Below are 15,430 nucleotides of genomic sequence, written 5' to 3'. Positions count from 1 at the left end.
AACATAGCAGCTTAGGTCTTTGTGGTTTTCCAGTCCTAAAGAATGTTTTGCAGTAATTTGTGACTTTGTTAAGGATACCTCTTTATTAGTCTGGTGTGTCAGAGAACCAGTCCTTAGCAGCGGCAGGATGGAGAAAGAGAACTGCAGCTGAGACAAGGCATTTTGTCTGTACAGTTTGGGAAAGAGGTGGAAGGCTGGAGCATGAATTGGGTTAATAAACAGGCTATTTGTAGACTCCAAGGCCCCTGCCTGTAGTGAAGACATGTGAAACTTTTCAGGTCTGTCTTGGCCCAAAGATATCTATGTTTTTTCCTGAGTGTTCAAGACAAGGGTAGTGGTCTCCATTACCTTCAGGCGTGTGTGGAGAGGAGGGGTAGATGTGGGCAGTATCTCTTCCCTCCTTGGTGTACAAGCAGTCTAGTAGTCCTGTTGGTGGCTGCTGCTGCCTTTTTGTGGGGGCCTTTTGGTCAAAGAGAGAAAGAGAGTAGGGGGAAATTGGAAATTCTGGGGACATGTGGTCCTCAAACTTCAAGAGTAAATGCTTTAGTCCCCAAAGTGGCCACGCTGTTCCTGCTTCTTTGCACACTTGTGTGTGTTCTAGAAATGAAGGTTTGGGCAGATTCTGTGTTTCTGAGAGAAAGTCATGACGGCAGTGTCTCATGACTGCTTGAGCTTTGAAGTGTGAACCATGTGGCTGTGACCAAATGTTTATGAGGAGCTGTAACATCAGGGTACAGCTGCAGGTGGAGAAATGTCCTTAGAATGTTCCGTATAACATCAGAAAAGATGATATTTTGCCACTTTCAGCCATCTTTCACACCTGACCCAGGACTCCCTGATCTGCCACTGTAATCACAGAACCCGGGAGCTCTAAGATCCCCATGAGGTCATCTTTGCTTGATGAGCTTGGTGGGTTCTGCCATCTCTCAGAAACAGCTAATGAACAGGTCTGGAGTTCACCACAGACTCATTATGGTCAGAAAAAAGAGAGTTGCCAAATTCTTAGTGGGGGATAATGTTTCTTCTCCTCAAACAAGAATACTACCAAGAAGCTAAGATGGAAAGGTACCAGCCCTTTTTTGTGTTGTTTTTATTTGAAATTGTTAGATTTAAGCATTTCCATCTGTGGGAATAATTAGCTTTTTGTGTATTTAATATACCTTTTGATATTCTTATGTCTTTCTTTCGTTGACACTGAAGGTAGCGGAGGTCATAAAATCTGAGCGCCCAACCACAAGGTAAAGCTTGTGAGCACCAAATTCCACATGGGACAGTAATAATGAAGGCTCCTGTTGCTCTGGGGGAGCAATATGGGGGAAAAGGCTAAAAATATTACAACCAAATAAATATAAGTCTCTCCTTAGTATTTGTCCTTTCCTCACATGGATTGGATTATAGCAAGGACATTTCATAGGTGGTTGACCAGCCATCATCCCCTGCAGTTGGTATGTTACCAGATGTGTCAAAGCATTCAGTAGGAGACTCACAGGTTACCTCTTAAGCTTCTCTGCAGTTTGGGAGAATCCTTCAGACATCTGTAAAACGTTTGACATGGTCTTGCATGTGATGCCTTCATCTGCCAGGTACAAGTGACTTGTAACTCATTTTGTTGTGCCTGGCACAGTGGGTGATGGTATGTGAAGCTGAGGAGATGATGCTCTGCTCTGGGAGGAGAGTGCCACATAGTCAGGCTCAAAGATCTCCTCTAGGAAGTAACAGCCCACCAATCCCTTAACTGTGGCTTCATCTATGGAAAAAGAAATTACTGGTGAGGTCTGTGCTGGAGGGCTTACATCTAGATTCATTACTTCTACCCTAGTCAATACATGTTATGTATTGACCCCCGGCTATGGTTCTAGCCTGCCCTTATTTCTGTGCTCTTTTAAGATGTGTGATTCATGAAATTCACATCTACAAACATGCCCAGCTCAGTGAGACATCTCCTGATGGGAGAGAATAAGTGAATTAACCTTCAAAGGAATAAAGCTTGCTATAAAACCAACTGATAAGTCTGTAGATCTTAAGCTTTTTCCTTGGGCGTTGTAGTGAATCAGCTTTTGTCTTCAAGACAAAAATCTGGTTTCTTCATCTGGCTTGATATAGTTGAACAAGAGGGAAAAAGCAGGACTTTCATCAGGTGTATGTTTTAACCAAACAAGACAAGCACATATAACACTAAAATCCTGGGGATTCTTCAAGTGCTCTGACTGTTGAGGCTGGACGATCACCCTGAAGCTTGGTTTTAAACAGGAGCCAGCAATAATATACATTGCATTATTGTCTGCAGTCTAAACATTGTCACGGTCTCCATTTCACCCCCTGGTACTGCAGAACTAGTTTCTCTTCATCTGCTGGTCTAGGCCCTGGGGTTTGCCTGCATAATATTGCTAAGTTATTTGGAGTGTACTCCAGCTATAAAAACATTGCACGTGGCTTCTAACACACACAAGACTGAATATGCCCTGCTTTGGTGGTGGTAGCTATGTCATTTGTTTATTGACCAGATAAGTTTTCTCTCTTAATTTCCTTGTTTCCAGTGGGAAATTGAGGTGCTTTCAGACATCATAATAAAGACGCTGTAAGAGCGTGACAGGATGAATCCTTCTGCTAAACATGGAATCCGTTGTGCTTCCAAAAACATCAGTTAATTGTAGAGACTGCAAGGATTAAATACGTTTTATTAGCTTCACTATTAATTTTTTTGCTTTTAAGAGGAAGTTTCAGTGCAATGGTCAAATTCTTTTCTCTTGGGCGCTTTGAAGGAGTCAGGATATTTCAGCTACATTGACTGACATGCTGAAAGTCAGGATTGGAGCACAAACCCTTTTTCCATGGCCTGGAAAGCTGCTGTCAGTTTTGAGGTTGAGTCCACGAAAGAGTGCAGCAGAACCTGAGCTCTATTTTTCCCCAAATGCTTGGCAGTGCCAGAGGAATTACTAGAGCTTCTTGCTGTTCTTCCTTCAGCCATCAGCACCTTTCTTCACATTCTGCTTTCTGTGTTTCCTGCTCTATTGACCAGCTTTTGTGTAGGCTGACTGAGGAACAACATGGTTTCCAACCCAGGTTTTAACTGTGAGAGAAAAAGCCATATTGACAATAAAGTAGGGGACCAGCGCCCTTTCCATGTAAGACAAACTGAATCTCCACATTGCTGTGAGGATAAAGAAGTGGGGGATTATTAAACAGTGCTTTCAGAACATGTACCCAAAACATCAGTAATTTGGTAGCCATCTCTTTCTGACCAAAGAGACCGGTAACGAGCAAGTGCCTCAGCCCTAATCATGTCAGAGAAGTGACATGGATGGCAAAATGTCTTCCCTGTACCTTCCAAGTGATTGCACTTACTGCGCATAAACAGTAGGTCCTGATTAGTTGTCTCTGTGCTGTATGGGTCACTGTATCCCTGAAGTGCAAAGTCTGCTGTGCTTGAAGCGTACATGCCCACAGTCTGCTCCAGGTGAGAAGTACAGGAAAGATTGTGCAAACTTTCTTATCATATAATTTAGAGCTGCTGCAAATCAAACCAATGCTGTTCAGCTGAAGAGTGTTTTGAGCACTGTTTTCTTCCCAAGCACTTAACACAGAATATAAATATTTCTCTTTTTTTTTTTTTTTTTGTAAGGTGGTTTTTGAAGATTGCAGGACAACTTTTAAGTGTTTATAGATTTAGACACCAAGCAAGGCCTTTATTACAATCTTTCTTTGTTTTCCACATTTCATTCCAACAATTATGCACTTTAAGTGCATGCTCAATCATACAGAATTCTTATTAATTTTCAAACAGAACAGACAAATTGCAGAGTCATATCTCCTAGAGTAAATGGCTTCTATTTGGAATCTGACTTTTGCACTTTACTGAATTTTTAAAAATAAATATCCTGAAATCATAGAAAAACATTCTTTAACTAGAACAATTGCAAGCTACCATGTTTTAACATTTTTGTATCCTTTATCTTATGACTAGCATTCCTGAAATAAATTAGTATTTACTTGGTATATGATGGAATGACAATAAGGCCATTTTGCTGGGTGCTCTGGCACCTTTTTTCCCTTCTTCATGAATTTTTCATCTCAAATTCTTTAATATACCAAATAGGTAGCAAAGAATGTGACTTTAGTCTTCACTTATTGGACTGTTCTAGTTAGGATGCATTTTTCCTTAAGAGCATGGGTTTTCTTATCATGTAGTTTTTCTGGTAAGATACCCTTTGACAAAGATAGTATCTGTGTGACAGCAGCTGACTTTAAGACATGAACCAAATAAATAGATGTGGGGTCAGTACAATAGATTCAATACAAAGAAAGACATGCCACACATCTTTTAAATGTGCAGTATTATCAGTATTTCATACATGGGTATACTCCAAGGCAGATTTCCATATAGAAATGCTCTTGTGCAACTTGGATAAGTAAATTCTCTGCAAAGTGACCTTTCTTATGCAAGCACTGATTGAACATTGCATTTTGAAGTCTTATAGCAAAGACATAACCATCCAGTGAGTTTCTTTCCTTTAACAGAGTGCAGATGACAGCTCGGAGGAATAAATACCCCTAACTTTAATGATGTTTTGCATAAGCTCCATTTGGAAACAGTGTTCCAGAGCAGTTGATGGAAAAATTGCTTTGCTATTAATCTTGCAATGTTTACCCATTTTGTATGTATTCAATAAGTTTCTCCCAGAGGAATGTTGTGGGACTGTTTGACATTATTTGGTTTTTGATCCATCATATTTGTTTCTAGAAACCATTAAAATGCATTGTTTTTCTTACTTGTCCCATTTTCTTGTCTAACCAGACTGATATTTGCTATTTAATTGCAATAATTTTAACCACTAGTTTTCATATACTTCATACCTGCTGTGTGAGATGACAAGTGATTAGTCCTCAGAAGAGAGGGGGCTGCTCTGGAGAGACCTTTCTTTGCCCCATTGTTGTATGATACTGCTGTTGGGACAGTATGGTGAGATAACTGCATCTATCATTTTGTATTGGCCATGATGCCAGATCTGTCCCTTGATGCAGAAAAAACTGTCTTCTGCAGAAGTGTTTAATAAAAAATTCATTATCCATGAATATCCATTATATTAATGAGGCATTCGTGTACTTCTGAGGATGAATGATTCTTTGCTTTCCTTATCTGTCCCTCCCCAATAGACATGCTCTGTTCCTTTACCTCTAAGTTAGAAACTCCCTACAACATCTATAAAGAAACTTACACTGTTGAATTGATAGTACAGCTATAATAACAGATCAGAGCTTCTACCTAGGAGGAAAAAGAAAATTGGCACATTGCCTCCTTTCACACTTGCATTCCTTTCAAGACTGAAAAAAGCGTAATATTGATGTGAATGAAACTGCTTGGGGTGATGTAGTTTCCGTCTGCCTTTAGCTAGATTGCCTTGAGACAACTGCAGAGGTAAGACAGACTGCATGTCCAATATGAGTAAGCAGTGCTTTCCTGCAACAGTGACTGTTGTGTTCTGATCTACTGTAGCTGAGGAAGAGAATTACTGTCTTGTAACAAATATTTTGAATCTGCACTGTTTTTTACAGCTGAACATGTTGATTTTAGGTCTCATCAGTTGCATATGAGAATTAGAAAGGAGACAGTTTACCGTTTCATTCCCAGAATATGAACATTAGAGCTTTGATTTTGTTTATAGTGTTTGGGTGAATGAGGGAATCAAGCCAACTGTGAGACGGTGATTTAGCTTGGAAGTAAAATATGAGATGTGCTGTTTGTTTTGTTTCGGTTTCCAACTGGGTGGCTATTATTTACAAATTGTAAATAATTTAAAAATTATAAGTTCTGTGGAAGTTAAACTATACTACCAACATTCTTGACTAATTCAGCTTTTTTACACAAAAAGAGCTTTGTGCATGCAACATGTCTAGTGCATTCCCTCACCTTTGTTTCCTTATGGGACAAGATGAAGACTGATGGAAATATGACATTAGAAGTTGCTGTAAAGCAGCCAGTGAAGAGCATTTTCTTTTTTGTGTGTGTCAAGTGAGATTCTAGTCATGACTAAAAAGGTCAGGTAAGAGGCTTGCAGATTTAAAAGATTTGTTTTACTGAGAAAATAAGTTCTGTTGGACTGGACTTAACTAGCACAGTTGAGTTGCAATGTCTACGCCAACAGAGGCCACAGAAGAGCTTCAAGGCTGCTGTTACCTCTGCCTGGAGACTGAGGGAGGGAGTCAATCTCCAACCACAGTGTACCTCGTGGCATAAAGTTTGCATATAAGTGCTCATGATTTGTGGCAGGTTCATTTTCATATTCAAATCTGGGATGTTTGATTTTCCAACTATCTGATTTTTTTTAAGCAAAAAGCTATTCAAACAAATTTTGGAAAAATCCCCCAACCTTACAGGACACTGACTGGAAGAACTAAGCTGACTTGATGGTGACTCAGTCTTTGTTATCTTTGTTTTCTTCCTCTAGATGAAGTGGTTCATGTCTCAGTCCCTGAGAAGCTCACCTTTGAGGAAGCTAAAGAGCTGTGTCAGAAAAGAGATGGCGTTCTTGCTTCTGTTGGGAACATGTACGTCGCCTGGAGGAATGGCTTTGACCAGTGTGACTATGGCTGGCTGGCAGACGGCAGCGTTCGTTACCCAGCCTCAGTGGCAAGGCCCCAGTGTGGTGGAGGTTTACTTGGGGTGAGAACCCTGTATCGCTATGAGAACCAAACAGGCTTTCCTTACCCAGATAGCAAGTTTGATGCCTACTGCTATGAACGTAAGCTTTTTTTTACTTATAATTTTCAGTACGCTCACCATGCTAACCCTGAAAAGTGTTTTCTTTAGTATGTGTTTTGTTTCAGTTCTTGTGCCATGCATGAGTTTTCAAAAATTGTTTTATCACTATTGGTTTACAAAAAGAGAGAAAAGCCTAACTAAAAAAAATTGTCTTGAAGTAACATTGGCAGGTAAAGATAGGCAAAGCTTTCAGGTAAGATTTCAGCCTAAGCAGTGCTTTTACAGAGTCACACACTGTACCCACAGTCACCCTGAGTGTGCGGATGCTACATATTCTGGTGCCTGAGCACATACTGCTATGTTTGCGTTATGTCAATGAACATAAGAAGAGAAGAAATGTCCTACTTGACCAGGGGAATGACTGTCATGTAACTTGATATTCTGTCTCCAATGATGGCAATAAGAGAGGCTGTTTACAGACTGCATACAAGCCTGGCCATTTTCAGGTCTTTAAGATACCGGTGATTTGGGGGCTATATCTGGATCCCAGGAGTTTTGTCCCATCATATTTTTTTGGCTTCTAAAGCAGTTGTAAGTTTTCCTCTCACTTGCTCAGTGTTTTCTGTACCAGTCAGCTGGTACTGTGGATGGTCTAAATTGCCTTTCTTACTGCTGCTTTTTTCCCTCCTGCTATTTTCAGAGGTGCATCAAGCATTTGCCTCTTTCACCTGGTAGACTGCATCGATCTAAACCAGATCTCCTCTACACTTGTCAGCTTTTCTTTGGCTTTCGGGTTAAAAATTCCTCTGTAACCTATTCCATCTTCAGTGCCCAGCAGCCTGGCTCTGCTATTATTATGGTGCAGCCTATCCTTGCATAGGTTCTTTTTGTCCCAAAAGGTTCAACAGCTTCTAGTGTACCAGAGTTTCTCTTCCCTCTATCATCTCACCTGTGCATAAGTTCCAGATCCCTGCCTGTGTCCCAGGCCTTCCTGGAACTGACAGTGCTTCATAGACCACCACCATGGAGGTCCTGGTCTCACCTGCCTCATCTCCTCTAGAACATCCTTCCTACATTTCTCTCTGTCAATAATGATGATTACTTACTCTTTCCCTATACCTCCAGAAACTCATTCATGCATCTTGTGATGTGCAACATTTAAGTTTCTGTGTAGCCCTTTCAAATATCACAGACCAGTTATCTGTGTCTGTTAAGAGAGGATCCTATCACCTTACTTCTATCCTTTAAGATCCCCTCCATGACAGGAGTGTTCTTTGTGCGAGAAGACACGGATACTGTTGGAAAGGGCATCACATCTACGAGATCAGAGTGCTTCTTCCCAGTGCCTCCCAAAGACTTGCAGTCTCCTCAGCATTAGGGAGGTTGGACTGCTCAGAAGTTTTCCTGCAGGCCTCTCTGTTCAAGGAAGTTCCTGTGGTTGCAAATAATACAATTGATGTTAACGTGTAAAGGCTACTTGTGTTCAGTTAAAAGTTCAGAACTTGGTCTTTGATTATGAATATCTAGGTCTTTTGGACTCAGTCCTCTGACTGTAAGTCAGAACTGCTTGAAATGTGCATCCTGTACTGTCCCCATTTTTGTGGATGATGAACCAACTGCAGCTGCAGATCTTTCCAACTCAGTCATTGAAGGGTCATTTATGAGCAAGCCTCACTGTTTGAGAACAAATCCCAACATCTAGTGTAACATTACAGTCTGGCTGTTCTCAGACACTCTTCTCTGCAATATTTTAAAATAGGATTTTTGGTTTTTTCCTTTACTGCTTGTTGGTAAGATGTTCCAAAACCTTGCATGTTGAAGTAGTCCTAATGGGCTTCAAGGGAACTGCACACTGGAATAAGGACTAGTTAAATTCAGGAGTACTCTAATCCACAGAGCAGAGTTCTGTGCTATCACTCCTTCAGTTTCCTCCCCCAAACTGTTTATGATCTGTTTTAAGTGTGACAGGTAAAATTGACTTTAATGGGGATGAAATTCATCAGCTCTTCTAAAAGACCAAAGCAGGGACTAGACATTCTGCCTGTAATCTAGTCTTTAGTTAGGACAAATACCAACTTTCTGTTTGTTTGTGTGAATTTCACCCCTTTTCAATGCCTTTTCAATGTTCTTTCTGGAAGTTTTAGTTAACAAATTCTAGTGACATACCATTTCTTCTAAAAACATCCATGATAAGTATTGGGTTGTTCCCTTTTATATAACTGCTTTTTCTGCAAACTCTTGCCCTTGATAGACAGAGAATAAATATTTCATCAGTTAGCAACCCAGGAGGCAGACAGTCTGTGACTATCAGCTCTTTTACAAGAAAAAAAAGACTAAACAGAACCAACACAATTTGGTAGACAGTGGGCTGCTCTCTAGCAATTTTAATTGCAATCAACATTACATCAGAATTAATTAAACGCTGCTAGCTAGATGACTCAGGTTTTGCCAGATACATCTGGTTTTGTGTAGGGAAATGCAAGAGTGTAATGCTGAACTGAGTACCCTCCTTCAGGGTGCCTGTCTGCCACATATTTCAGAAGTTACTGAAAGCTCGCTCTCTCTCAGAAGGTGCTAGGGATCTCACAGGAACCAGCTGTAACACTTCATTGCTTTTGCTAAAAGATTTATGCAAATGGTGAGTAATGAGACTTGCTGCCTAGCATCTTGGTCTTTCACATCTCAATCAGCTGCCTGAAGCAGTGGCTGTAGAGTGAGTCATGCTCTCTTGTTGGAGACTTGGAGACAGTCCCTTTTTTGGGGCAAAAAAAGGGAGAGAAAGGAAAAAATGGCTCTACAGTGTAACAGGAGGCTTGAATTTAAGTCCTTGTTTCAAATAATTTTTTGCTTGGGAAGTTTTGGAAGAAACTTCCATTATCTCTATTTCAAGGTTCCAGTGCAGTAGTCCATCACATAAAGTCTACTATCTGCAAGCTCAGACTGATTTTAGCTTGATATGAAACTTTTATGCAACTATTCCCACCATGCCAGACAGCAAAACTGTTCTCCCCAAGACCTTGACTCTTTCCATGTAACTCCAGTCCAGTGTTACAGCTCCTAACTGTGCTCATTATGTGTCTCACATTACATTGTTTTGTTTTCCCCCCTCGCCTGAATACCCAGTCACACCAGCAAAAATTTCTCTTGCTGAAAAAGAAGAAAAAAGGGATGTCATTACACACATTTATGAGATCTTGGTCAGCTAAAAGGAAAAATGCAGAGTCCCTCTGTGAACAGGGCAGGATCAAGCCAGTTATCCAGGTAGCACCAGGGCTGAAGGTCTGCAGCACAGATGTTCATGTGGTGATCTCAGTTTTTATACAGCATCCCTCTAAAGTTTCCTCTGCCTCCTGTGTGAAAGCTAGTGAAGTTGCCATTGACTCAGCTCTGAGGGTAATGGCCACATGGTGCACATTTAATCTGAAGTGAAATGGCAATGACGAAGGACCTGCATCTGCCACTTTTGCTCATGCTGAATAATAATATACTCCATCAAAACAAATGCGTCCCAGCCACAGACAGGATAAGTCCAATGCTTGAATTTACACATACTCTGGAGCAATAGATTTGTGGCAAAGCAGGCATCTGTTTTAGTCATTACAAAGACAAATCATGTATTTAAGAAAGGGGATATCTCTCTCTTCAGCCCTGCTTAGAGTCTTCACTGTTATCTTGTAATTAAAAGTCTCTTTGGTGGAACATCTCAAAATATAAATTTTAAATTTCATTTAAAAGAAACCTCCATCCATATTTTGAACATTTTACTTACTTTGAAAAAGGAATCATATTTATTAAAATACATGAAAAAACAGTAACCCAAGCAGTAAATTCACCTTAAAAATGGTATGGACTATTTTCAATAAAACAGTCAACCTGGACAACATTTAACAGCACAGTTAAGTTCAGGATTTTAACTTCAACAGTGTTCTGGTTACAATATTATATTGTACAAAGTGTCTTGACTTTATGAAAATAAAAGTGGCCCAGACTAATAATACATGATTTAAAATCTAAAAATCTTGTTAAAAAAATAAAAAACCTTCTTTACTTTGATCACAAGTGTTTTTCACTCTACAGAAACCACATGGCTCTGAGTTTCTGAAACATTATCCGCGTGTTTCATCTTATCCCTCCAAGACTTTCACCAGACTTTTTAGTTCTTTTTTTCTGAGAGGTACTTAATCATGTATCTGATGGGGCTTGAAAAAGTTTCAGGTTAGACACATGATTAAGTACTTGAATCTCCTTGGGGGCCGTCATCAGAGGAAAAGTTTTTCAGGTGTTAACATATAGGACTTATAACATATTAACATATTTACATTTTTTTTAAAAAAGATAGAACAACAGTTGCTGAATATTTATGTTTATTTGTAAGAGAGTAGAACGTTGAATCAGAAAAAAAAGAAATTTTTTAATGGGTACCTAATAGTTAGTTCTTGCATAGAGCTATAGGGTATTTATTTAATTCCATCCTTCAGCCCCCAGTGTCACCAGATCTAATTCACTGAAGTTTGTGGGAATCTTGCCACAGACTTCAACTGACTTTGGATGGGATATTTTATACTACAGCATCTGTAGAATAAATTGCAATACAGAAATGCACTATTCAAAATGTATACAGTTTTCATCTTACATACCTTCAAAAAGCCTGAACTTGATGAACTTCATATACAGAGATGGTTGAATCTTTGAAACATAAATCTGTGTTTTGCTGAGAAACACTGATTAAAGCTGAATTCTTTCATAGACCTGTATTGATTTTGGCAAATCTTTCCGGAAAACATTTTTAGCTTGACTCAAAACACGTGTTGACAGTTTTGCTCTGGATTTGACCATTTTGTTTCAGATTTGTTCTTTCATTTTGACTTTGTTTCATGCATCTTTGTTGTTTCTCTTTGGTTATGCCGCTTTGGTTTGGCGTTATGATTTCATTTTAGTTGGAGATTGGAAAATTCCAGTTCTGAGACACCGTTGCCATATGTGTTCTTCATGAATGGAGTCCACATCGTTTTGATTGTTTCAATACAGACGCATCAAGAGTGTATCCAAGTCAACTGCTGCTTGTGACAGACAGCCTCTGTCTTTCATGCTTCATCCCTCTAAAGCTCAAAATCAGAGTGCACTTTTATAGAAGAAAATTAGGAAACAGCAACCTTCATAGTATGTAGCAGGACAGACCTTTGTAAGATGAAAGTGGAGAATAATTGTCACTCTGCAAACCTCTCCCCTGCCCACTCCAAAACCTCTCCAACCAAATCCTGTCAGTTCAAGTACGAGTGTTTCGCTAGGACAGGGGTGTCTGCTAATGCAAGGAGACTTGCAAACAGTGTTATTCCGTGGAGGACTTCAGAGCAGGGAAAGAGAAAAAAGCCCCTTCTGTGGGAGGTTCTACAGCATGAGACACCATGATTGCAGGCTAAGGCTCAGAAAACATCAACTTTTTTCCACTTGTCCAGCAGCAAGCAGGATAAGATTTTTAGGCATAGCTCAAAAGCTGGCAGAAGAAATGCTGTCTTCCCTTTTCCTGAATGTGACTTAGTTTGGAAAACTTTGAATAACTAGGCAGTTCTGTCCTTCTCCACAGCAACCATCAGTATCTACATGTCCCAGCTATTTGCTGTATGAGGGAATTATTTCCAGCCTGATGTCAGGACTGTATTGCGGGAGATCTGTGGATTTTTGATCAGTTTGGAAATGACTACAGAATACTGAAGACATAGGGCGTGGTGACCCAGGGAACAAAATTGTCCATCTGAAGAAAAAGAACAAAAAAAAGTTTATCTTAGATGAAACACAATAGAGTGCTGAAGGTAATAAAGCCAGTGTCCTCCACCAGTCCAGTGGGTGGAATGCCTTTGAGCAAGCAAGCATCTCAAGGTCATGGCATGGACCACAGTGTACACAAGGTCACTGGCTCCCCTCTGTGAAGGTGAAGCTATGCAAAGGGCTTATGCTGCCTTACCGAGGCAGCTACCATCAGATAACTGTTCTCTAGTTTTTATTATTTTGCTAAGAAGGTAGATCTCTGTGCTTCTCTCAGATATGCAGTTTAGCAAGACCTACATAGCTGCAGAGATCTCCAGTAATATCTTGGACCAGGCATAGGAAGAATAAATCCCTGAGGCTCTTTGCTGGGTTTATAGCAACAGGCAAACATCACCGAGGCTGTGCACACTAACAGCTTGCAGCATGTTTCTTACCCCGCTCTGCTTCAATTGCATTTCAGGAGAAGGAATTTTGAGATGTCAGTCAGACCGTGCTGAAAATGACAAGAAGGTCTCAATCCACTTCAGACAATCCTGTGCTGTAGACCTCACTAGTACCTCACCCTCAGAAGGAGGAGGAGGTGGTGGTTGGGTGCAGCACGACCTTTTAAATGCTGTGTTAAATATGAACAGAGAGAACCTGATTTATCAATCTAACTGATGTATGTGGAGCAACTGTTTGGAGCTCAGGAGGTGGAGCTTCAGGAGGAGATGCTTCTTTTGCCAGAGCAAGTGAACTTGCATTTATCTGAGTGATTCAAAAGTGGGTTCCTTAAGAATAGTCCCTAAATGCAACCATTGTGAACAGAGGGAAAGAGAAAGAAGACACATTGGAGGCATTTTCCTTTCATTCGCTCAGATCACTAAATGGGTCAGGTAACAAGGACGGGATTAGGAACAACAAGATGAAGAAGTAAAAGATCCATCCCTTTAGATGTTCAGGTAGATGAAAAATAAATTGGTTTTGCTCTTTATGACCTTTGCTCACTGCTGTGGGAACTGGGTACAACTCATGGGACATACAGGTAATTTGTGTCCTTTCACATTATGTGGGGAGAGCAAAACAGCAAGAATTTTGCTGTCAATTCCTGACCTGAGTGACAATATTGTCTCTCTTTGTTCTTCAATTGGTTTTTGCGGTCAAGAAGAAAAGATGTTGCTTTTATTTGGTGCTGGGATACAGATTTCATTAGGAAGAGCTGACTAAAGAGACTTGTTGATTTTTTGTCCTCTTTGGCAGTTTTATTATAAATAATGTGGAAAGATAAATGCTCTTTGTTATTGTTCTTTTGTGGATAGATTGACAGGCTATAATTTGTTCTACACTTGCATGTGGGGAGACCAGGAGATAACATATCCTTTCCCCTTTAACCATCTGACTTCAGAAGTTATGAAATAACAAGTGGTTTTACTTAAGAGTGTTTGTGTTCACAGAGCTAATATAGCTGCTGCCTCTGCTGTTTTGTTAGCTGGAAGAAAGAACCTTGGGCAATGGTGTGAAGAAGATGCATGACCTTCCGTTATATTTTTAAGTTTTCCCTTACAAATAATATAGACTAATAATAGCTTTTAAATAGCTCTTTTTTTTTTAAGAATCCCATTCATTTTCTCTGATATTGCACATATTTTGTAGTTGGGAATGGATTTTAATATTATTTTTCTCATTACATTTGGCTTGTGTTTTGATGTCAAAACACAGGGTAAGTAAGTGGGAGTATACACCTGGAGTTATAGAGAAGCTCTTATAACTGAAGTATCAGATTTTGAATCCTCCTTATGCCACCACAAATCTCATTAGTAATGAACAAAACTTCACATCCCCTGTCCACCCTTCGGCTTCCTAAAATGAGTGAATGAGCAAGTACTGATTCAGTGTAATAATGAGAGGTTTCTGGCTCAGTCTGTAACTCAGAGCACCAATTTTTATTTTTTTGATCTGTTCTTACTTCTACTCTTGTCCAGTTTGGAAGGTTCTGCCAGTAATTTAAACTCCAGCTGGCATAACTCTTGGAGTCAGGGGAGCGTTCAAGACTGTCCTTTCTGCCAGGGTTGGTAGCTGTGAAGAGACAGAGACACAGAACAAACTTAACAAAGCAGCAAACAAATCAACACACAAAAATATGTAAAAATTAAACAAAGCAACCTCTCTGCATAGTCATCATGCTCTAAATGGGCTGGAAGATGTCAAACCGTTAATTTTGACTGTCTCAATGTTACTGATATTTTGCAATAATTTTTTTTGGCTGTTATTCACAGAAAGTATTCATTATTTCCAGGTTTTATTCTGACTTAAAACAGGGTTTTTTTATTGATTTGGTTTTTGGCAATGTCTCAGAACAGTTTCTTTTTCTATCTGTAGAGTCTATGTTCTTCCAGGTTCTTAAGTATATACCTAAATATAAATACACAAACAGTATTTCTGAGTGCAGAGAAACTGCTGAAGTGATTTAAGTTAGACACATGGCTAAAAGTTTTGTGGAACTGGTTATGCTGAAAATGATATTCATATCATATTATATAAAAGATATATAATATCTTTCAAATAAGCATTTTCTCCTCCAGAAAGTACATCCAGATATCCTGAAATTATTATTAAACAGCACAGTCATATTAAAATACTTATTTGGTAATCACAAAGTTAAACCATGCCTAAAGTTGTGTAGTGGGATATCCTTGAAAAAATATTAAGTTTTAATATTGCTCCATTATTTTGAATCCTTATTTAAACAATAGTGGGAGATAAAAGGAAGAAAATGCTGTACAGCGAAAGCATAAAATAAATAAACAGAGAGTGAAGAAATATAGTATCTCTGCAAAGTCATATACTCCATCCAAAATCAACTTCATGCAGGTTGTTCCTATAAAAGGAATCGGTTAAGTATGACAAGATAGCCTTTGATATGAGCAGCTGTTGGTGAGATAATTTGCTTTCTTGCTGCTAATATGTTCGTGAATTTGATTAGGA

The 15,430-nt window shown here is 39.5% G+C and overlaps 1 protein-coding gene across 4 annotated transcripts in view; it reads left to right on the top strand.

The window, feature by feature from the left end:
* The window catches only part of VCAN (versican), a 116,646-nt gene that overhangs the window by 36,685 nt on the left and 64,531 nt on the right, over positions 1-15,430 (top strand). For all 4 annotated transcript variants that reach the window (XM_074812159.1, XM_074812158.1, XM_074812160.1 and 1 more), the window contains exon 6: positions 6,447-6,740. In XM_074812159.1, the coding sequence (XP_074668260.1) occupies positions 6,447-6,740 (294 nt within the window). The remainder of the gene's footprint in view (positions 1-6,446; positions 6,741-15,430) is intronic.

This window comes from Strix aluco, chromosome Z (genome assembly GCF_031877795.1).
Source record: "Strix aluco isolate bStrAlu1 chromosome Z, bStrAlu1.hap1, whole genome shotgun sequence".
NCBI lineage: Eukaryota > Metazoa > Chordata > Aves > Strigiformes > Strigidae > Strix > Strix aluco.
This window is presented reverse-complemented; position numbering and strand designations above follow the sequence as displayed.